Source organism: Strix aluco, chromosome 1 (genome assembly GCF_031877795.1).
Source record: "Strix aluco isolate bStrAlu1 chromosome 1, bStrAlu1.hap1, whole genome shotgun sequence".
Classification (NCBI taxonomy): domain Eukaryota; kingdom Metazoa; phylum Chordata; class Aves; order Strigiformes; family Strigidae; genus Strix; species Strix aluco.
Genome location: NC_133931.1, coordinates 73617728 through 73641344, shown reverse-complemented (window position 1 = coordinate 73641344; position 23617 = coordinate 73617728). Strand labels below are relative to the sequence as shown.

Sequence of the window (23617 nt, the reverse complement as noted above, 5' to 3'; positions counted from 1 at the left end):
AAATACAGAGTGTCAAACTTGATAAAACCACCAGCTTCGTGTTCCGCCAGTACATGATTGTCTCTCCCTGCCACCACACAAGTGACAACTGGTCAGCAATGACAGACCTTATATTTTTAGGTCGAATGAAGCTTACAGCCCCAAATATTTTTCTTTTGTTCTGAATCTATTTATTCACTTTTTTAGATGGTAATGAAATAAAGTGAAAAGCAGAGATTCTATAAGCTGTCTTTCTATTGACCAGAAATTAGGATTTAATACATTTTTGTGAGTGTATCTTTGCCTGAGAATTTTGAGAAGGGGGAAAAAATTGGATTGATGTGCATTCTGCTTAGCTATTCACCTATCTAAATTCAGAGAGGATAGAAGTCTGAGCATGACACTGATGAAGATGATTTCAGTATGTTTCTCTTTAAGAATTGCTGTAAAAAGATGGGATTCAGTACTCAAAGTTCTTGCTGTCACCATGCTGAAGGAAAAAAAAAAAAAAAAAAGAATAGAGGGATTAGAAGAGAATTACAGTCAATTTGGAAGGAATCTTTGCTCATTATCCAAGATGAACGAGCAGAGACACAAAACAGCATTTTCAATCAATATTTTGGAAGAGTGTGAGCTCTGTACTTAAAGGGATTTGTAATGATGTCTCTTCCCTGCACCTTTTTCTTATGGGAAGTTCACTTCAAATGGGACATATGAACTTGTGACTGGAGTGCATTCTTTACTGTGAGATTTGAAAGGAGACTGTATAACCCCAAATTTCACATAGCAGCAGACATACTTGAAACGAAAAGAATAAAAAGCACATTTAATGAAGTGTTGTATCGGTTTGCTTTCTACTGCTGACTTTGGCTTTGTTTAGCCAGTACTTAAAGAATAGAGTCTTTCATTAATTTGCCCTAACAAGCATAAATTCAGGAGATGAAAGTGAATTCTTTAATGGCATGCACATTATTGCAGGGTGGAGCCTATCCGAAATGTTAAGAGACAGGCTGAGCATGCTGAAGAGCAATAAATATCTGAAAAGTATATCAGGAATTCAGTTTCGGCATCCATCACAGTGTAATTATGATGAAGAAAATTAGAAGGATATACTCGCTGTTGTTTTTCAAGGTGGCTCAGGGAATAAAAGTGACAGATACATTGTTTTCATAAAATCATTTGATGTTGGGATGCATCCCTCAATAGACAAATACACTGAGATCTTGGTTAAATCAGCTTTTATTTTCAGGCTGTTCAGTTTGAATCTTTTGTAGCCAGCACACTATGGTGAGGAGGCTGGGACACTGTGAGAAAGCCTTACTTCCAGTCTTGCCTCTGCTTTAAAGAGACTTCCTACTTCACTGAAGAACTATTTTGATTTAGTTGCTAAACTTAAAGCATAGTGAATTCTTATTTATCCTACTGATTTCTGCTCTTGACTTAGTTCTTCCTGAGAAGGAATATAGTTAGGAAAAATATGACTTCCCGTGCTCCTCTACAGTGCCCTTTAAATCAATTAGTTTCAAGATGACAAAAGCATTGAAGAAATCTTAAATTTATATTGGAAAGCATAATTTTAAAAAGCTTCTCTACCTTTTTGTCACTAGCATTTCAAACACTACTGAAGTATCGCAGAACACTAGCATTTCAAACACTACTGAAGTATCCCAAAATGATCTTAATACTTCTGTGCTGTCTGTTCACTTGTTACATTTCTGTCTGTTGAGATGCAGAAAGCCAGTGCATCCCTTCATAGGAACTTTCAGACTTGTCTAAAATCCTGTAGCTCTTGTCACTTTAGCAACAAGTATTGAGAAATGTTAGAAGTGATACCTACTTAAAGTGTTTTGTAGTGCTTCTTAAAATAATGTTTATTCTATTGTGAAACTTTTTCACATGCAGTCCCTTACTTTAGGAGAAGAGGGAACACCGTTTGGAATGTATTGCCAGGTGAAAAAATTATGAGAGAATTAAAAAACAGCTTAATATAGAAAGAGTATAGCTGGAGAAATTCACTTGTATTTTTTGTTCTCAGTGTAGCTCCTTCATGATATTCACCAAGCACACCTTACACTACCAGCTAGAATAAAGTGTTTGAATTTTACTGAAAATTGGATGGCTACCTAAGCATCACTTTTGGCAGCGTGCTTTGTTTCCTGAAAACCCTTCATGGGAAGTGATGTGAAACACCAGTGGTAGGACTGCTGTTTTCAGTAACTGTCATTCATCTTTCTTTTGTTGCTTTGCTTTTGTTCAGGAATACAGTGTGTATCATTTTTAGAAGTCCATGCTTATTGAGCGTATGCCACAATATATGAATTTTGGAGACTAGCCTTTGGCTTTTGAGTAGCAGAAGTAACTTCAAATGCCCACTGAAATAATTTTGACTCTCTGTAAGCCTCCCTGCCACAGTCTAGTTTAAGTGTATTTAGCTATCTTACTAATTGCAATGCTGTTACTTCAGAATATTAAACTTGGGCCCATGTTTACCTGCCCAGTATAGCACCTTGAAGAATGAAGTCGAGCTTAAAAAAGAAGGAACTGCAATCTTGGGAAATATTAGCACTCATGATAGCACAACACGTTACTACATGAAAACAAAAGATCACTGATCAATGTTTGTGCTTTACAAAGACTATGTTGAAGTCTATGGGGTAAAACAATGTTTGAATTTTCAACTGGCACTGGAATTTTTTTTCTTCTATTTCTCTTATTATACAATAATGCTGGAAATTCTTGTATTTCCTCTTTTTGCTTCCCAAGGATCTTCCTTTTTGTTTAGGAAAAATATAAATACTAGGAAATGTAGCTTTTAAACAAACAAAAAAAGTAGTCAGTGAGAATCTATCATTTGTTCACTTCAAAACTGACAGGTTTCATCCTGGAAGGTCTACTCTTGTCCTAAAAAGAAATACTGTTGATGACTAAAAATGTTCAGTATGTGAGCACTTTTACCTTACCATATGTCCTTTTTCTGCTCTAGTGTTAGTCCATTTGTTAAACAGCCCAGCTGTGTCACCCCTTGATTCTCTTTACTTTCCACATAGGGCAGGAACCCCAGACAGTGTGCTTTTTCTTATAATCACCACAAAAGTGCCTGACTGCAGTCAAGAAAGATCCTTTTGGCATATAATAGAAAAAAGTTTCATTTATTCCCTCAGAGTTTTCTCTGCCACAGGTGCAAAGGCATGCAGAATCTGACAGTCAAAATAAACTGGTTTTGCTAAGGCTGAATCTTGATTGCATTTTCTTCCAAACTCATATCTGACTCTACAGTGTTTCCCAGTCTGAATGCTGAGTTCATTCTTAAGGCTTAGATTTTTGGCATGCAAAGGAGATGCTGGAATTCCAAACTGATGTGGTGTATGTAATTGATAATGATTGATAAAAGACAGCTAGCACCTGCGGGACCTTTCTTTGTGCAGGGTAAATAGGTGTCTGAGAAGTTCAAGAAAGGGAGCTGCAGAAATTATCTTTTTCCTTCTGCAGAGGTTGGTTTGTGTTTCCCTCTTTGTACCTTCAAAGTCAGGATTAGTATTGTTTACACTGACAGAAGGCTTATGTTCATGATGATTAATGGAGAGGGAAGGGCCTTGAAATCCATCACATCTAGCACATTGCCAGACTAATTACTCAATCAGCTCCCAAACAGAAGGGCTAAGGTATTGCTGCTTAACTTGGGAGTATTGCTAGATTTCCCTAGTTTAATCCTAAATTTAAGGTAAATTTTCTTTTCTGGCTTCTAGCACAGTGTGGTTATTGTTTCTTCACTATGGATTAATCTTCAATTTAAATATTATGGGAGGGACTAAATATATGATTGGAGGGAGTAAAGAAGACAGAGGCCAGACTTCAGTAGTGCATATGGGCACTAGCTGAAATACAGGAAATTCAATTTAAACTTCAAACTAAAAAAACTTGTGAGGGTGACTGAGCACTGGCCCAGAGATGTTGTGCAGTTTCCATCCCTGGAGGTATATTTAACACCCAACTGGACAGAATCCTTAACCTGCTCTGGATTTCCCTGGTTTCAGCAGGGGGTTGGACTAGGCAGTCTCCAGAAGTGCCGTCCAACCTGTGATCCTCTGATTCAATTTTACTGCTGTTGTAAAGTGCTTGGATGCCTAAGAATGATAAATCCATTATAAAAAAGTTTAAAATACATCTAAAACTGAGTTTTCTCTGAAATTGATGTGTGAACTACTTTATTGGAGATGAGAAGAGACACCTAATCATTAAAAACAGAACTTAATTTCTGCCCTAAAACCAAACTACTTCTCTTTTGAAGTGTCAGTACTCAGTGTAAGAAGTCACAGCTAGGAGTTGGGTGTAAGCCCACTGGAGTTAATTCAGTACTATTTCCATAGGTAGTGTCCTGCACTGGCATGATGCTTTTTGCAGAATACTTCACCTCCCAAGAAAATCTCTCTGGCAAACTCACCATCAAGTCCTGCTCCTTGAGAATGAAGTTCTGTGGGCCAATGTGGAAGTCTCCTCAGAAAATCCTTTAAAACTCCAGAAATCTAAATTCTCAAGAAGAATATGTAACTTCATACACACATTGAAATAACATTATTCAGTGTTACAGCCTATATTGATTCAGTTAAGAAGCAGCTGCCTTAATTCAGCTCTATATATGCATACATTATAACATGTAATCTTAATTCAGGGCTACCACACGTTCTCTTTTTCCACAGGGGTTTTGCTTCATGAAGCACCAGGGATGAATGGTCATCTTTTAAAATCATCTAGTTAACCTTCTATTTTCTTTTGTCTTTTTCCCTTCTCCCTTCTCCTGTCTTCCTTAATGCTTTCTTTCCTTTTTCACGTTCCTTTTTTCCTTTTTTCCTTTTCTCCTTTTTTCCTCCCTTTTCCCCTTTTTCCTCCTTTTTTCCTTTTTTTCATACTTTCATGCTTTTAGTCAGCTTGCAAAGTAGTGGTCTAATGCCGGAGCAGACTTGCTCGTTTATTAATAAGGTATTTTAATTACATATTTCTTTTTAATGAGGAAATGTTTTTACCTTTTGCTATATAAACTTTACACAGCTTATTGTACATTGGTAAATGTTATTAATCCTGTAAAGCATGCTGGAATATAGTGCATTTAAAATGTGAGGGCTGCAACATAAAATACTGATTAAAACAATTATGATTAATCATGCAAAGCTTTTATAATGCATATAGGTAAGCCAGATTTCAGTTTATATAAAAAGACATTCAGCAAGTTAACTACTGACAGAGTCAAGTGAGAGTTTAGTTTTTCTTTGCACTCAAGTAAATTGTAAGAAATATCACAAAAGAAATCTTAGAAGAGGAGCAATTCTGATGTGCTCCTTTGGCTTTGGTGGGGCTTGTGCACTGCCACAGGTGTTGTGTGGTATGTATAAAGGACCAGCTTTTGCTGAAACATATGAGCTAATTAAAGCTGCCTTATGCCCTTTGACCTTGCTGCACTCTGTTTTTTAAAGGGAGAAACACCAGAGGAAAAGGGTGGCAGAGGAAACATGAAGAGGAGAAAATTCCTCTGTAAGAGGTTTCTGTGGTTCTGGACGTGCTATGTGTTGGCCATCCCTTGCAGAAGGGCTGCATTTCTCTTCACTTGAACCTTGGGGATGCTGAGAACTATTGGGAATTAGGCTTTAGGGAAAGGCAATGTGTGAGGTTCAAATGGTAACTAGGCTTTAGCCCTTCTAGTTAAGGAGTCTCAGAATAGGGAGTTATGGAGGCACTCATCACACAGGTACCTTTCCCTAAAAAAGGGAAAACCTCCAAACCACAGTCACAACCTGCTCTGTGGTCCCTATGCCTGCTTTATTGCTGAAGTGTTATCAACAATCAGTTTCTGAGGACCAAAAATGTTTGTCTGTGTTCTTTGTGGACGACTTCTGAGTACCCGTGGCACAAATGACTGTAAATGGCCTCAAGGCTTCAAAACTTTGACATGTTTTCCCAGACTTTGTCGGCCTGTTCCCCTTTGTTTTTATGTACTAATCAACAATGAAAGAGTGTTTCTTTGCTAGCAGCCCCTGGGGTTCACCAAAACTAATGTTATTGTTAAAGACAGATGATTAAGAACAGAATAATAATAATAATAATAACTCAGATCTAAAGGTCTCTCCATTGTGCCAGGAATGTCAGAGTTATAAATCTCTTCCAGTATTTCCTGTGGACTTTTGTGGACAGTGGAAACTATTGCTAGGCTGTGCCATATAAGAACCCAGTGTTAAGCATGGAGTTTTAATGGATTGATTAAAATATTAAGTGTCAAAATACACATATGCTGTCTCTTTAGAATTAAAGTAATGGCAAAGGCATGTTTTCAGCCACCAAGTAGAGAAAGGATTTTTGTTTCTTGGTGAGCTTGATCTTGATTTTTAAATAAGATGTGCTTTTAAGGTCAAGTTACAGCATGCTGCTGTTGTACCCGCTTGGTTATAACTACAGCCAGCAATGTACATTTCAGGGCCTGTGTGTGCTGCAGAAAGCTGTGCTGATTGCACAGAAGAGTGGCGTGTCCAGTCTTCCTGGTTTGTCTGGCTTTGCCCAGGGGTGACCTCTGGACCACAGCTTCTCTTGAGCCATAATCCAGGGGAAAATTCTAGTTGTCACTTTTGTCACTCATTTACAGTATTAAAAAACAGATTAGTTTTATTGTATCTTTGTATATTTTGCTATTAAAGCAGACAGAAGAAAAAGGAAGATAAAGTTTGATCTAGAAACCCTTTGTCTCTGCAAAAGATCTGAACTTTGAATAATACTTTAGGTCTCAAACTAGCATGCAGAAGTTTCCAAATACTTATGACCTATTAAAGTATTGCTTAAAACTAAAAGCTAGACTTTAAATAGTGTCAGCTAGCATAAGAACTTCTGATTTACATTAGCAGCATAAAACATTTACATCTGTACAGAACTGTCCTTGTAGTTTTAGTTTATAACATTAGTTCTGTGACGTGGTTTTTTTTGTGAGAAATTTCGGTTCTTGGTTAATACAGTTAATACAAGTTCAGTACATGGTTAATATGTGAGTTCTGAAAATTGATTTCTTAGCATGTTTCAGCCATGATGCATGCGATAATGGAAAGAACAAATGAACAGAGACTAAAAAGACAAGATTAAGAAAAGAGTTGGGATTTAAAGAAACTTTGATAAGAAGCAACATATTCATGCATTTGTGGCCAGGAATAAGATTGTTTTAATCTTTCTAGATGACATGACAGATATCTTCAACAGGAGTTAAAGAAATGGGAACAGGTATATAAACAACAGATTTTGTACTGAAGCTAAAACCAACCCATACAAATAGTAACAGAGGAAAAAACAAACCAAGCAAAATCCCAGACCTACAAATTTTATCTGGTTCTAGCCCCGTGGAATCAGTGTGAGTCATAAAGTCTGGCACAGTGCTGCTTTGTAAGATCATTTTCAGAAGCGATGGAGAGGCCAGGTCATCTGTCTTATCTGATGTCACCTCTTAGAAGCAAGGAGCTCTTCTGAGATTTTGTTAATTTTCAAGTAGCTGTATGGTACAAAAGTTGTATTTAATAATGATTTCTCATCAGGGGAAACGCTATCCAATATCCTTGGATATTATGGAGTCGATAAGCTCTTCCCTGGCTGTGTGTGTGCATGCACTGTTGATGGGAATGCACTACAAGCAAAAGTAGAAGCTCCCGACATCCAGCATGCCGGGGCTGAGCTGAGCTGGAGATTTTGTGTTCAGGTCAGTCCCACTTGGTAGCTGAGCTCTTGCCTCTCTCTAGTGAGGAAACACTGAGAAAGAAGTTTGAGGTAGTTGTTTTTTTCTTCAGAATTATCATCTAGTGCATTGTAATAGAATATTAGATAACTGTATTATCTCTCCCTCCTGGGATCCCTCTACTAGACAGATACTGAAATTTTGTTCTTGATCAGGATGTTTACATTGATGGATTACGCCTTTTCGGTGCCCAGGAGGGCGTATGTAATCTTGTAATCTGTTTTCGAATGAAATGAAGGCAATCACACAGACCCTTAATTTCTCATTGAAGATAATAAGATTTTAACTAGCAAGAAAAAAGATGAGTTTTAGCTGCTGGTTCTTCCCCATTAGCTTCATCACAGTTCTTTGTCATTCGTGCTCGCCCGTTGTAAACAGCGTGTCGCGTGCACCACAGCTGCTGGTTATGAAGTGCCTGATGAACTTGGGCCAGGAGCTTCTTCAGGAGCTAAAACCTGTGGTGACAGGGTCTGACTTTGGCCTGCTTCACCATGTATGTTTGTTTATTCTGCTGGAAACAAATATAATCGCAAGATGCATTCCTGCCATAATTCTTGATGTGATGAATGGGCGTTTGACTCGCAGGAAAATGTAAGAAAATAGTGTTTCTGCTCATTCAGTGCTGTTCTCTCTAAGTTAGTCTTGTGGTAAAATATGAAGCAAATAGACCCGAATAGAGAGGCAGGTGTGTGGGCAAGTAACAGCTTTGAAACTTTTGACACTCTGAGTGGGAAAAATAGACTTAAAGTGATGTTCATCATGATGATGTTTTGCGCTAGAGTCTTTCCCCTTTGGTCCTGTTAACTTTATATAGGAAAGATCCCAGGAGAGTATCATTGCCAATACTGGAAAGTTTTTAGAGGCTTTCATAAACCTCTTATTTCACAGAAATCTATGAAGTTTCTGGCTGGTCTGTCCTTTTCTAGCTTAAGCCTTTCCTAAGCAATCCAGCAACTTTCCACTTGAAAGTAGCTATGGGTAAAGTCACACACTACTTTCACATAAGATTAAGGGTTTGACAAGGGTAGTGGGAACAAAGAAATTCCAAATTAAGTCTGCTCCGTATTTAAACCCCCCCTCCCCCACCCCACTGTTGCACAATAGCAAGCTTTCCTATTGCAAGTAGGTTGTTGATATACTTCCAAAAAGAATTCCAGTTAGCTGAGAGATGGGATTAAATGGATTAAATAGCCTCCTCTTTTTTCAGTGAAAAAAAGTAGTTCAGTTGAAGGCACATAGAAATACAAACTTAAATGATTTTAGACTAGGTTGGCCTTCCAAACAACCTCAGATTGCCTTGCAAGTTAGCATGCCCTTTCTTGGCGAGGCCCTTTGTGTTGGTGGTGGGTGTGTGTGCACACCAACATACACGGGGCGGGCCATGGGTGTGTGGAGTTTGCACTGTAGCCACAGCCATTTCATCAGATTACAATCATGTGCTGGGAGGTAGGCTATCATTTGGGTAGAAAAGCTGCAAAAAATATAAAATGGTGCAGAGTGCTCTGTGGCCAGTTTATCTTCATTTAATGCAAAACTGGTGTGCCCTACTCAGCCAGACCCAAGCCCTGGGAGAGCCTGAGAACTTCCAGTCCACCAGCCTTCTCCTACACTAGTGTTTTTGGTGGCCTCTTCTGTTTTGCCACTGTGTTGTATGGTTACTAGATGTTACCTTTTCTTCCTCAGCACAGACGCTTGACATGGTATGAAAAGCAACATTCTCCTTCTTTTAGGTCTTCTCATGGACTTCTTTTCCTAAAAATTTAGAAGGCATCATCTTTGTACAAAGTACATACAGATTCTCCCTAATTTACTCTTCCTCATAATGAAAGCTCATTTCTCCTCAACCCTGCCTATCATGTCTTGCTTTCATTTTTCTGACCCCTGAAGACAGGAAATAGCAATATGAAGCTCCACACCAAGGTCTGCAGCAGCTGATAACTTGATGTGTGGCAGATAATTACTGGAGTCATAACTTGTATGTGGACAGCATGACTCCATAGCAAACCTGTCTTCATCTTGGTTGTTTCACGGTGTCCTTTGTAATTCTTTGCCCTGTGAAACTTACTGGCCACTCGTTCAAACAGCAGCAGTAGTGATTTTTTCATGTGTTGCTAATTTTTCACCTATATTGAAAAGACCCATTCTGTTGCTGGAAAGATAGAGATACTACCATATACTTAGGATAGCATTGGCAATGAAAAAAAAAAAAAAGTGGTGAGAGAGATTGGGAGGGTGCGAGATTGGTGGTAGCAGATTAAAATTGTCAGGAATCCCTAAAATTTATTTTTGGCTTTTCTCTAAGGTCTACCAATGTGCCTTAACCTATTGCTTTTATGAAGAGTCACATCTAAGAGGCTGAAGACTAATGCATCCCAGATCTCACTTACGCATCCAGTCTAACTGGTCTTAAGTATAAGCAGTGGAGTAATTCTGTATTGTGTGCATGTTTTCCCTTTAAAAGCTGTCTTCTTGCTGTCTTTGATTTCTATATTAATTTGGAAAGTGTGCGCCAAGAGTAAAATTTGTTTCACGTTTGTTTCAAATTCAAATTAAATCCCTTCACCCCCAACAAAAGAATTTGCAAGAAAAAAAAAAGGGGGGAGTTGGTGACCTTATCATGACTGGATCTCATCCTGATCAAGGACCAAATCTTTTTAGCATTGAAAGGAAGTAAAAACAAGAATTAAGAACTTTCTCTGATTACTGCTGGGATAGCAGTGTTCTCTTCTTTCCTCTACCTGCAAGGAAATACTTCAAAGCAGCCATTTATTCAGGCAGTGTAATTCTTATCTCTTTTTACCGACTGACTTACATCTTTTATTTTACTTTAACACTTGGGCCTGTGTCCCTCCCACCTGATTTTATTCACCTGAGACACGTGTCTTTGGAAGGTGGTGAATGATTGCTTCCTGGAGAGGAGGAGAGGAGAGAGATGGTTGTACACCAGCAGCAGTGAAGCCTGCCTAAGATACAAGTTACCTCCTTGCTGTAGCCCTCTTGCTCACTTTTTCTCTGTCTTCATTGACTGTGTAGGGTGACTTTGCTTCTAGCTTGGTGTAACAGATTAGATAAGGAATAGAAGTACCTAAAATTAGTACCTCTTTATTTTAATTGTAAGTTGACCAACTAGAGCAAAGGAAAAAGGATGAGACAATGTAAAATGAGTTAGTTGCTTAGCTATAGGGGTACTTCAGTGCTTGACTGACATTCATGTCTTTGAAACTCTGCCCTCAAGGAAAATGATGCTGCACTGTGCACAACCTGTGCAAAACTTAGCAAACATTTGGAATGTGTTTGGAAGATTAATAATGTCATAATTTTCCTCACTTTGTGGGTTTTTTCCTTTTTTCCCCCAATAAAGCGATGTACTAGGGGCTCATCAGGTTGTACGTTAGATAATTGAGTCGTTATGCCAACAGGCTGTGCTGAAAGGTGTTACATCAGTGATTTCTTTTTCATCCCACTATGCTTTGATCTCCTGCTATAAAGCAGAAGATCTAACAGTGGAAACTTTTGAAGATGATAGATGAATTTTGCTAATCCACTTTTCATAATCCTTACAAAAAATGTCTGTCCTTATCAGTCAGAAAAGATTTAATACCTGTTGTCTCTAGAAAGTCTCATCAGGATTGCAAACTATGGAATTAGTGTTATGAAATATTTTACTAGCGTGTTTTGAAATGTTGTTGTAAATGCTTTAGAATAAATGAATGAAGATGCTTATTTGTTAACCATGCTTTATTTGTTGTATTTTCTCACTAAAATTCAAAACTCATTTGCAAGAGAGCACTGTGCAATGGTGAATATTTGCTGTCCTTACTGGTGTTAATTGCCCTGCTTTAATTTCATATTATTGGAATTAACTGAAACAGTCAACTTAATCCAAATATACTAATTCCAAACATTATATGGTGCTGAAATAAATGGTAAAAGTCTTGGCTCACAAGATGTAAAGCATCATAGCTGATGGAACCGTTGAGAAGGTAAACAGTGTGTAGAATACTGTTTGAAGATTTTGGGGCAATAAAATGTGGCATCGTCTAGGGAGGAACAAGTGCCTGTGCTTGTCCCTGGATGAAATTCACACTTATATCATCCAGATTAAGTCAGTACATTTGCTGCAGTTGCTCAGGATTTTGTCCAGCACAATCTTGCCCAATATACTTTTTTGTTAGTTGAGCTACCCACGTCTCTGGAAAACCTTGCTTATAGAAAATTGCCAGTAATGCTTAGGATTATAAAAATTATTCACCATGTCAGATTATATTTTATCTCTTTTTCTTTACAATAGCTTTGGGCCAGATAATGCTCTATGTCGATGGCATGAATGGAGTAATAAATCATAATGAAACCATCCAATGGCTGTACACACTTATTGGGTCAAAGGTAAGACACTCCAAAATTCTCATTTTATATGATTTTGGTGTTCTGTAAATACATTTTATTTGTATTACATATGCATTTAGGGTATAAACAGTTATAAAAGTTCTAAATGAGTACATAACACTCTGCATGGAAACCAGGGTACACTGAGCTGTTATTTCTTTTCTACTGTTTTTATACTCTTTTGTGCTGTGTTGTCACATACTCTGCTCTTAAAAGCCAAGATAGCATGCACTCTACTCTCTGTGCTACCATTGCAGTTGACCATGGAGAAGATTTTTAGTCTTGCAGTTGCCGTTCCCAAGACATTCTTCAGAACCACTTTTGGGGGTGTTTTTTCTTCCCTTTCCATTCTATGAATACAAATCCTTTTCTACAGTTTCACTGTTTTACACTGCTCAACTTTGCTGAGCACTGTGGGAGGACAATTCAGAGTGACTTCCTTCTTAGAATAGAATAGAATGGTTCAGTTGGAAGTGACCTACAACTATCATCTAGACCCAACTGCCTGACTAATTCAGGACTGACCAAAAGTTAAAGTGTGTTATTAAGGGTATTGTCCAAATGCCTCTTAAACAGACAGGGATAGGGCATTGCCCATCTCTCTAGGAAGCCTGTTCCAGTGTTTGGCCACCCTCTCTGTAAAGAAATGTCAAGTCTAATGGCAAGAATTGTCAAGTCCTAATGTCAAGTGCCTGAAGAGCCCTAGAAGACAAAATCTGGTACCTGCCTACAGGGGATTCTTTGTTGGTCCCTACATACAAGGAGGCAAAAGCTGAAGGCCAGAATGTATGCCGCTTGGGTTGATCTTCTCCAGTGGAGTATTGATTTATATAGTGCACAACCCACTTTTAAGGCCATCTTTTCTGTAAGGTGGGAAGAAAGCAGGACATAGATTCTCTTGGCATGCCATCCTGAAGGGCCATAGGGTGGGTAAAACCACAAAGACACCATTCTCCAGTCTTCTGGCTGTCCAACTTTAGGAAGTTTATTAAGGCGTGCAGGGACTGCTGCTGCTCTTGCCATGTAGACCTGCTTGGGATAGATCTGTATGACACAATAGCCAGAACAGGGTACGTTAGCTATTGTTAACAACTCTAAAGTTGCTGTAATTGGTGGAGTTGAATCCATAGTTAGAATTACCAAGAAATTTCCAAGAACGTTTCCTCAAGTGGCTGAGATGCAGAAAGTTGCTGTTGGATACTGTAGTGACATAGAGATGCTGCTGCTCTCCCCCTTTCCCCTGATAGCTTTCATAACACAAGGAGAAAAAGACCTCAATGTCCCAGGGGCCTTTTTAAACCGCTACAGAATTTTTTCTACCATATGCAGACTTCACTGCTGCAGCAGATTATCAAGTCAAAGAACAGATGCTGCAGTATTGAAAGAACTTATTTATCTTGGGTTGATGTACCTATATTGGTAAATACGTAAAAGTAAGATAATTATATGGTTATCAAATCTCAGGCTTGCAGGGCGTGGTTCACGACTGGGAAAAGATGAGGAGAAACTTTTCCCCAATGTAAAATGTTCCACTGTTGTCTGGGCATTACGCTGGGCAGTTTGCTTCTTGAAACAGGGATTGTTAGCCACGGTTGGAAAAACAGTGCAAGATGAGAGAGAAATGGTTTGCTTGGTATAGATCCTCATTTTCTGTGGAACAGATAAAAGACACAAACAAAAAAAGGAAAAAAAAATATTGCCATGTCTGTGATTATTTTAATTCACTAATGCACCTAATAGGAGTGGGATGGGAGATAAACACAACAACACAACTGTATTGCTACCTTGCAGATTAAATTCTGTCTAGGTTTTCTTGACCAGACTACATCAGTTCTGGGGTCCTTAAGCTCCTTTTGCCCTCCCCCATCGCCAGCCCGAATGATTATCTCCATGTCCTGGCCCGGTGCCTGCAGCTGAGGAATGCAGGCAATGCGCTTTGAATAGTTTGGTTTCAGGTAGCATCAAAGTTGCTTTTTCATTATTCTTTGACTGTCTTGGAAGAGATCTAAGTCCCTGTCTGTGTGCCAGAAGTTAACTGAAGGTATGGCAGGCTTACTGTCAGAGTGTGGTGGGACAGCTGCTTTATGCACTTAAGGGTGGTTTTGACTTTCTGTGAAAAATGAACCCCTGGAATTTGCCACACACCTACGGTCTAATTTGCAGCCCTGCTATGCTGGTGTCTTCTCTGCAGAAAAGGTGGAGAAAAGTAAGTTAACACTGCTGAACAAAAAAGGAATAGTGAAATTGCCAATTAACTCTTGGGACAAATCCCTCTAATAGGATGCAGGAGGAATACAGTCATTCAGCTGCCACACCTGTGACACATGGTTTCTTGCCTTCTCCAAAGCTCTGACAAGACTTAATATACTCAGCAGTGGAGATTGCTGAATCTTTTCCACTGAATTTTTTTTATTTTTGGTCAAGATCTATAATGGTTTTGACCCTTCACTGTTACTTGTTCTGCTCTGTTTGCATAGGGCTGCTGGCACCCTTACTCATTTGGAGTGATGTATTACTGCAATTTCAGCAGAGGATCTTAGAGTCTGACACACTCAGCACTGCAACAGCTATAATTTTGGTACCCAGCTCCAGGAACACTATACACCTAGCAGTATTTCTGTACAGGGATAGGGGAAGGAGCTGGAAAATAAAATTTAAAATTAGTGAGAAAGAAGGACTATAAGCAGTTTACTGAAAGCCTGTCTAGATTGTTGCCATTATATTCTTTACTATTGCTAGTTCTGCTGCAGTTTTACCCCTCTGAGCATCAATGGATGTTTATATAGATGGTTTATCAGAAGTTGCTGATAATTTTAACGCTGTTGTCTAAATTTGCTCTGGATAAAGTTACTAGGGAGGTGGTTAAAATTCTAACAGTGTGACTGCAGTGGTGCTGCTGCCCTTATGCTGGGTAAGAGGCATCAGTGGTGTTAGGGTGAGGAACTGCAAAATGGGAAGAAAGTTCATCTTAGATGACTCATTTGTTAGTGGGCAGAAAGAGCCTTCTGTTTCAGACTGGTATTATACAGGTGCTAGACTGGAAATTTGAAGTTAGCAGTACCCTTCTTCTACCATGTTATTTAAAGAGAAGAGCATTATCAGCACATCCCAGACTCTTAGGGCCACTGCCGGTCCTTTGCAAGACACATCCAACCATGTGTGACCACACCAGTGTGTGCCACTGGCCTTTCATAGTTCGGCTGTAGACTGCTTTCCAGTCATCAATGGCTAATACATCCCTGGCATAAACCATTTACAGCATAATCCCCATTTAATTGTACATTAGTACTATTTCATCATTAGTTATATAGGCAGCAATTCATCAGTCTTTCCCTGTTTAACAAAGCATTCAAGTATGTACTTAATTATAGGTGTATGGTTACATGCTGTTGGATTCCAGAGAACTTTTAATACATAACTGAGGTCAGTGGTGTACTGCCGTAGAAGTGCAAAAGAGGGCTATAGCAGGGCCAAGGCTCTGACCATCTTACATAAACCAGAAGTTACGTAAATAGGAAATATCTGTGTCAACCAAGTTTTTTAGCGTTCATTGGTAGCATGGAACATGCAAGATAGTTTGCTTTTTAAAACACAAAACTAGGAGTCAAATAATGTTAATTAACTGTGCTTTCAGAATTGCTCCTTAACTTTTACTTTTTTTTTTTTTTTTAAAGTAGGTAAACCAACCTGTCAAGGGTGTTGCCTTAACTGGCCATGTGCCGTAACACACATGTTTCAACCTCACAGCATCTGGGAAACAATATTTATCTGCTTTCTCTGTGTTTCTGCCAGCTATACATTACTGCTGCTGAAGTTGGAATTTTTTGCATTGTATTGCAAGTTATATTTAGTCTGGTTGTAAAGGGATCTGAGGCATTTGCTCATGCTGGCAGCTGGCACCACAGAGCCCTGTGGACCTCTATGGTGGATCACCTGCAGGTAGAGTCTCAGTATGATGGTGATGGCAAGTGCTGTTGAAAAATTTCTCTTACCCAAACCAAGGGACACTAAGCCATATTTAAGTCCTTATAATGTATGTTGCATCTCTTAGCATGTAATTATGTATTATCTTTCATATGCATTGGTATTCCCTCTGACCTGGTAATAGAAAGTGTACGGTACTGTATCAATGCCTTACCCTCTCCAGGACTAGCTACCAAGTGTTTGCAGAAAGTACATTTCTGAACCAAAGATCTTGGGAAAAACTCAGGTGTTTATATTGTCCGCTAGAGAAGCAAACCTTCCTTTGCATCACAAACCACAGGCTTTTGCCACTGCACCTTGATCTTCAAAGGCACATCCAAAGTATTAAGTGGTCCAAAACCTGAGTCTGATTTCACCTTTTCTTTTCCCCCATTTTTGACTGCTACTGATAATGATTATTTTTTCCTATTTGATGATCCAGGCTGTTCTAATTTTCCCCATGGGCGATAAAGCCCCTTTTTGGCATTGTTTTCAGTGGAAAGTAATCCATTTTCAAAGTGGTGCTGGGTAACCTCAGAAGACAGAGTGGAATGCTGGGCCCAGGCTGATACAACAAGGTTGATTAAAGATTCCTATCTCACATCTTGTTTTAATTTTTTTTTTCTATTTTGCTTCTGTCTGGGTCCTAGATTGCAAGGTTAAATACGAACTTTAACTAGCAAGTTGTTCCCTATGCCTTGCGTGAATCTTTTCTTCCCTTGGTATTGAAGTAATGACTTTTTGAATGTTTTAAAATGTAGTTCAATCTAAAAGAAGAAAAAAAAAAATTCAAAGCAAAAGGAAGAAAACCACAGCATTCAAACAGAACATAGTTGTAGTGGGTGAATTTGTTGATTTCAAAAGGAAAGTCCAGTAGGGCTGCTTTTCCTGCACAGTGCCAGTGACATGTTAAAACATGCACATGGTTGGTAAGTCATTTCATGAGAATTTTGAGAGAAATATTATTCTTAGGCACAAAAAGTACTAAAATTGTTTTACAACTGAATCATTTAAGGTATGTAGAGGTAAATACTCAGTTTAAGAACTTGATTGAATCAGTCTCGGTTTCACAAGTCATTAATGCATGCGCTCAACTGAAGTCATAAGCAGAGCAGAAAATACCATATAACTTGATTTTGTGCTTTTCTTTTCCTCAGGAAATTTCTCACAAAATCTTATGCAAATGGGTGTTAAAGTGAGTCTACAACTATATACAGAAAACTGGTTTGCAGACATGGAGAAAGTTACAAATGTAAGGGGCTTAAAAGATATGAATAGAACTAAAATAGTAGCATTAGTAGTATTAGAGCCCAAAGCACATTGAATTAAATCACCACCAAAACTGTATGGTATACTCTTTTGTTGAGGGTCTTGGAATTACAGTGTGTTTGCATCTCATCAATTTTTCTGGCTATGTAATTTGAAAATCATTGTGTGTATGGATGACTTATTCAGAGTTAACATTGCCTGGATAATGAGAATGAATATACATAGGAATATGCCTGATCTTTGTGAGCAAGAGATTGTGCTGTAGAACTGTCCTGTGCTTTATTCTTAACATGTTTGGAAGGTGATCTAGAAAAGCTGGCCAGCTAAAAGAATTAAGCATCCAGGAAAAATTATACAGCTCGGGGACCTCTTGTGATTAATTTCACATGTTGTCTTCTTCTCAGTCTGCTGCCTTGATGGTTAACAAACTCTCTTGCAGCCTCTAACAAATGAGACCCCATATACAGCTAACACCCAAGCTATATGGATTGTGTTGTCTCTCTTACCTCCAGCCACATCTCTGATAAGCCTGTGGTTTTGTTCTGTTTTCAGGTCTAGCCCAGATAGAAATGTCAGTTAGGTGTCAGTCTTACAGGCTTTCAGGATCTTCTGCTTCCTGGATGGGTTCAGAGCAAAGCTGAGATCTCCTCTCGAGCCCAAAAATCAGGGTGATCTCACCCATGGTCTGCCCTTCACTTGAGACCCTTGAGCTGTGGTGAACAGGTACAACTCCTTTGAGTTCAGCGAAACTCTGAACATTCATGTCGGCTTAGCATCTGGCTCTTAAACTTAATCTGCTATGCATTTGGCCATTGAACTATTGTTATAAAAATGGTTGTGTGAGGGAGAAACAAAATCCTGGATTTATGGGAACTTTCCTACTTCCTGCCACTCAGGGTCTTGAGCCAATGCTCACCCAGGTCGGCGAAGCGCTTCCCTCCTCTTTCACTCAAACTGTAACGGCATTGTAGCATGAACAAAGTTTATTTTGAATTGAATTTAATTGGTGCTTTGAAGATAAGGATCAGGATGTCGCAATAAACTTGGAATAAGATACAGCAGCCAGTGCATACCATGTTATGCACTCGCTTTGGTCTGTCCAACTCAGCAGACAGGCTGCTATGAGTGCTGCTCTTCTTTACCCACCATATTTGTAGGTTTTAAAGTTGTTCCATCGAACGTGAGAGTTTGCAGTAGTCCAGTCCTGCAGCAATAACTATTCCTGTAACTCCGTCTGTCTCATTCAGTTCTGAGTATTGTGAAGGGATAAATACCCATTTTTCTGTGTTCAGAATGAACTCCTGTAGATTAAGGCGATACTAGAAAACACACAGTTCCCCCACATCATATCAGAGATCTGATTTCAACTCGTTTGAAGTGGAGAATGAGAAAATGTAATGATTAACTGCCAACAACATGGCAAATGTTCAGGCCCAACTTTTCCCTCAGTCCCATCAGTTCAAATCTGTATGAGAAAATGTCCTGTTAGTGATGAGTGAAATATGTCCAAATATTTCCAGAAAATACCATGCATATATGCAGATGTACAAATTTCTTGTTGTAAAGGAAAGGCATAAAGAAAGAAAAAAGCAAGTGTTATGCTAGAATTAGGTAAGGGAAAAACTGAAAAACAACTTAAAAGTCAGTGCTAGCTTTTTAGAATTCCCTTGGTCTCTCTCACTACAGTAGCTTAGTGTCACAGATCTGTTACCATTCATATTGGTGAGCAAATTATTGTGCCTCAGGCCCTAGCTATTACTACTTTCTATTAGCTACTAGTGTTTTTTAACAAGCATTATGTCCAGCATTCTGTGAAAGGAGAAGGTGTAGTTGGAAAGTTTGTTTGTATTGATATATGAGACTAAAGAAAATGGAGTCTACTTTTTCCAGCATGCTTGAAGCCACCAGTGTGAAAAGTCCTTGACTATAAAATCAATTGCCTGAACAAGGAAAACAGAAAATTTTCAACCCTAAGTTGTCAGATGGAAAAGAGTGAAGAAATATGAAAGAGTTGCCCCAAGGATAAAAAGCATCTGGTTATAATCCAAGCGTATAGTACACACCTGAGATTTTTATGCATATCTAAACACAGAAATCAACTTGGCCAATATAAAACACATTGTGGTCATTATGCCAAACCTTTTGGGATAGCGAAGTTATCATTTTGCAGGATAGAAATATCGTCAGGACTAAGTCAGGAGTTTAGTAAGCTTTTAAGGAGTGTTTTAAAATTAAAAAGAAGCAGTTATGTACCTTTTCTGGAAGCACTGTTTCATGAATTCAGACGCATAATGCTTCAGTTTGTGGGGTTGCCTGTCTTCTGGTCTCTGTTGCTCTTAGGTGATACAGGGCAGTATCTTTTCTGTCAGTGGGTACAGTGCTTGGTGGAGGGCACGTGGGCTAATAGAAAGTTTTGATGAAGAGCAGGGAAAGCTCTTCTGGTGCATAGTCAATTATTGAAATACCACCAAAGTCAAAGTTGTTAGCTCAGGTACCTTTAGCGAAGGTCAAGTGATGTAGTTTTTAAATCTATTTAACAGTTAAAATAAGTGTATGTGAAAAGTCCAGGTAATGCTTCACAATTAAGTGCTTCTTCTGAATTTTCTCATGGGTTTTTTTATCATAATCATTTCTCTTTGGTCTGGTCCACTCAGTCATGTTGATGTCCAGTTATGTGATGTTTTTAGCACCATTGCAGAACTTGGATGCAGGCACCTACATGTGGCCTTAAGTGTAGGCATCCTGGTGGGAAGCCACTTAGCAATCCTTCCTTGTTTCCCTGAGCCCTCTTCTTCAAGACTTATACTCTGTGCTGCGAAACTTAACAGCTTCTGACACTGGGCAAAGATTTTGGAAGTCATTTGCTGTCTGATATGACTGTGTGCATTGTCAAATATGCTGTATGTTCAACTAGCTGTTGTGACAGTCTATTGGATGACTGATTCTGGTTTCTATATTTACACTCATCAGTAAATAGGTATCAAAAATCAAAGTCATAGGCTCATGGCAGTAGCAAATATCCTTTGTAGCCTGTCCTGGTATCTCCATTTCAGCAAGCCACTGGGCAAGTCCCTCCAGGTGCAATCAGCAGATGTACTTCTATGCAGTGCGGTGTTGAGTCATGGGTAGTGGGGCCCATGTCTGTGCTATGTGTGGTAGATGAGATAGATCAGTGTGAAAAATAAGAAAATGCACCATAGTGAATGGCTGTGTTTCCAGAAAGTGCCAAGTACTGATACCTCACCTGTACTTATTGTCAAATTGTTCCTCTTCCCTCTGCATAGTGAGACCAATGTAAGAAACAAACCTGGCATCCAGATTGCCTGAGGCTTAATTAAGCATCCTGAGTTTTAGACAGAGATTTTGGTTGTTCTGCCAGCAGAAAGCACAGGGGGCTGTGCGTGCACTGAGATGACTCCTGCAATTTTGTAGGAAGAAAGGAGGTTGTCAACCTTTTGCATTCTTCAGTGTGTATTAATGTTCTGGGATTTTATGACTCTTAAAGGGCATTATGCTTAATTTTTATTTATTCTCTCAGATTTGAGGAATGTAAGTAGTCTTTCCTTATCTTAACAGAGTTTTGGGCTTACCTTATATATTTACCACAATACCCTATGATATTCATTCTGTGACAAGCATGGTTTAATTAATTTATAGCATATGGTTAGGATGCTTTTGTTAATAGCTTCATTTTTCTCACTGTTATAGTAAACTTTTGGAGAGTCAGACTTTGTTACCAAGTTGCTTTTTCCTCTCACCTCTATTTTGGTGATTATTGAATTGATATTAAAGATTTTTCAGAAGAACTGCACCGTTGATATGGATCCTTTTTACAGGATTTTGCAAAAATGCAAGTACAGTTTGTGAGGAAACAACAGCAGAAATTCCACACAAAGTATGTTCAAATTTTTGGCTGTGCAAGGATCTCATGTTCCTCTAAAAGTATGAATTGAATCTGCTGTGTACTTTCTGTCTGCTGATGTGAGGCATATAGGATCCATCTTCTTCTGCAGAGTGGTGCTGCTTAATCTTCTCTCTCAGGTTTTTTTTTCTGAATGTCCTATCTTTTTGGAAACTCCTTGAAACAGAAACTGAATTAGTCGATACTGCATTGCCTTTATTTTTTTTCTTAAATTCGTCTTAATTTTCTTCTTAAATTAGTTTCTATCCTGGTTGCCATATATATAGTGCAGTAGTGGAATTCTGCCTGCAGTGAAGAAGGTGGTATCCAACATTTTTCACAGCGTCATGTAAACCAGATCTGAGACAGTTCAGCCAACACAGCAGTTAATATACCAGTGTTTTGCTTTCAGCTTAGCCTGGAAGAATGGCCCAGCTAGAGAGGGAGTCCATACATTGGGAGAGCCAGGCTGAGTCCAGCTTCCAGGCACATTCTTGAACCAGTTTCCAAATCCCTTTGTGCCCTGGTCCCTCATCTGGAAAATTGGTATTTGGATTTTAGAGCCCTGGAGGAAGAACATGGGGGCGTGAAAGGACAGATTATATGTGTTGAAGACAGATACATACATGAAAGTTGAACCTAATACTAATTGTTACCATATCTGTCCTTCTGGCATCATTTATAAATGTTTGTCATTCCTTTATTTAGATATAGTTTGTCTTTAAAGCAACAGCTATTAGCTGTGAAGGTACTTGGATAACAGTAAAAAGTATGCTGTATCGAAAATGGAAACTACCAAAACATAATATGATGGCTTTATATTCAGCATGTAGCACACACCAAGGAACCTGAGTTGCAACCAGCTCAGGTCCCTCACCAGGTTATTGCCCTAGGACTCATGGTGGTTACCTCATAGATTTTATGTTGGTCTCCCCAGTTACAGGACTAGTCCTTAGAAAGGAAGATGTCTGGTAAAATGTGTGGACTTCAATCCTTGTTCATATGATCAAGATCAAAAGAAAGGTTCTCTGATATGTTTTCTTTTTTTTTTTTTTTTTCCCCTCCATAGTCCTCTAGTAGTAGTTTATAAAGTCTTTTCAGAATAATTTCCAGTGTACCAGCAGGTTCTCTAGCTGGCTCCCATGATTCACCAAAATGAGTCTCATCTGGACGTGCTGTGTACTCTCTTTCCATATTCTGATCCTCTTTCATCACGGCAATCAAACAAGGAGTTCAGATGCTTCCTGGTTTGCCCCCTCTATCTCTCTACTATTTTCCTTTTTGAAGACCACATTAATGAAAAACAAGAATGTGGTGTTCAGTATAAAAAAATACTGTTAATACCTCAGCCAGCATGGAATTTTTATAGATTGGTCCCTTTTATTTTTGAATTTCCTCTTCTTATTAAAAGAGACAGAACTGTAGCAAATGTATGCTTTGTCTTTTTGTTTCCAGCAGCGTGAAGATACCTCCTTCTGTAGTTTAGTAACAAAATTAAAGCACCCTCTCAGAAGCCATTTTTTCTCCACTGCACTTTAAATTTCACTGTGTGGTTGTCTAAGCATCTTCTTGTTATGATTTTGGAGGGAACTGCAACATTTTGCTAACTCGCAGTTTGAATGCTTCCCCAGACAAGCTTTGCCTTTCTCGCAGAATGTAAATGGAAAGAGTAAAATGAGACAAGAGATCCCTGCAGATGTTAACGTGTGGAATTGCCTCAAAATTGTTAATCTTATGTGAGTTGAGTTTCTGTTCACCCTGTTTTCTTTTAGAGAGGACAGAATTCCACTTCATATTTTCTTCTCTGTGTCACCACTCACCGTGGTTTGCAGTGCTCTATGCTCAAGTTGCTGTTTCTTTTTGTCTTCCTCATTGCAGTCTAGCTTCCCCATATACATGCTTTCCTCATATTTGATGTCTGTTGGGCCGCTCATCCATGCACAGGGCAACTGTAGAGGACCCTGTGGTAAGGATTCTGCGTGGCTGCAGGAGGAAAGACATGATAGACCACCCAAAGATATGTTTGTTTCCAGATATTCACTGCCTGGTGATTTGCTCGGATGGATGTCTGTACTAGCTGTGGATCTGATAGTGAGATTTGTGCCAAATTTGCTTAGAAATGCTTCAACTTTCGTCAATGGCCTGCATGATGTGTTTCTTCTCATTTCTTTGTCATCCCCTTCTGATGTGGGGATACAACATGAATGAGCAAGTTGTTTCTTACAGTGGAAGATCTATGTTCACAGCAGAGCATCAGACAGAGAATGTTAGTTCACTAAGGAGAAATTGCAGTATATGTCAAAGAGGACAGCTTTGCCATTTAGTAGGGTGGGTTTTGTATAGAACAGCAAGTGCTCAGAGGG

General features: G+C 38.9%; 1 protein-coding gene across 10 annotated transcripts in view; it reads left to right on the top strand.

Annotated features, from left to right (window-relative positions):
* Positions 1–23617, top strand: part of FHOD3 (formin homology 2 domain containing 3) — a 414767-nt gene that overhangs the window by 238802 nt on the left and 152348 nt on the right. For all 10 annotated transcript variants that reach the window (XM_074825180.1, XM_074825169.1, XM_074825159.1 and 7 more), the window contains exon 6: positions 12027–12121. In XM_074825180.1, the coding sequence (XP_074681281.1) occupies positions 12027–12121 (95 nt within the window). The remainder of the gene's footprint in view (positions 1–12026; positions 12122–23617) is intronic.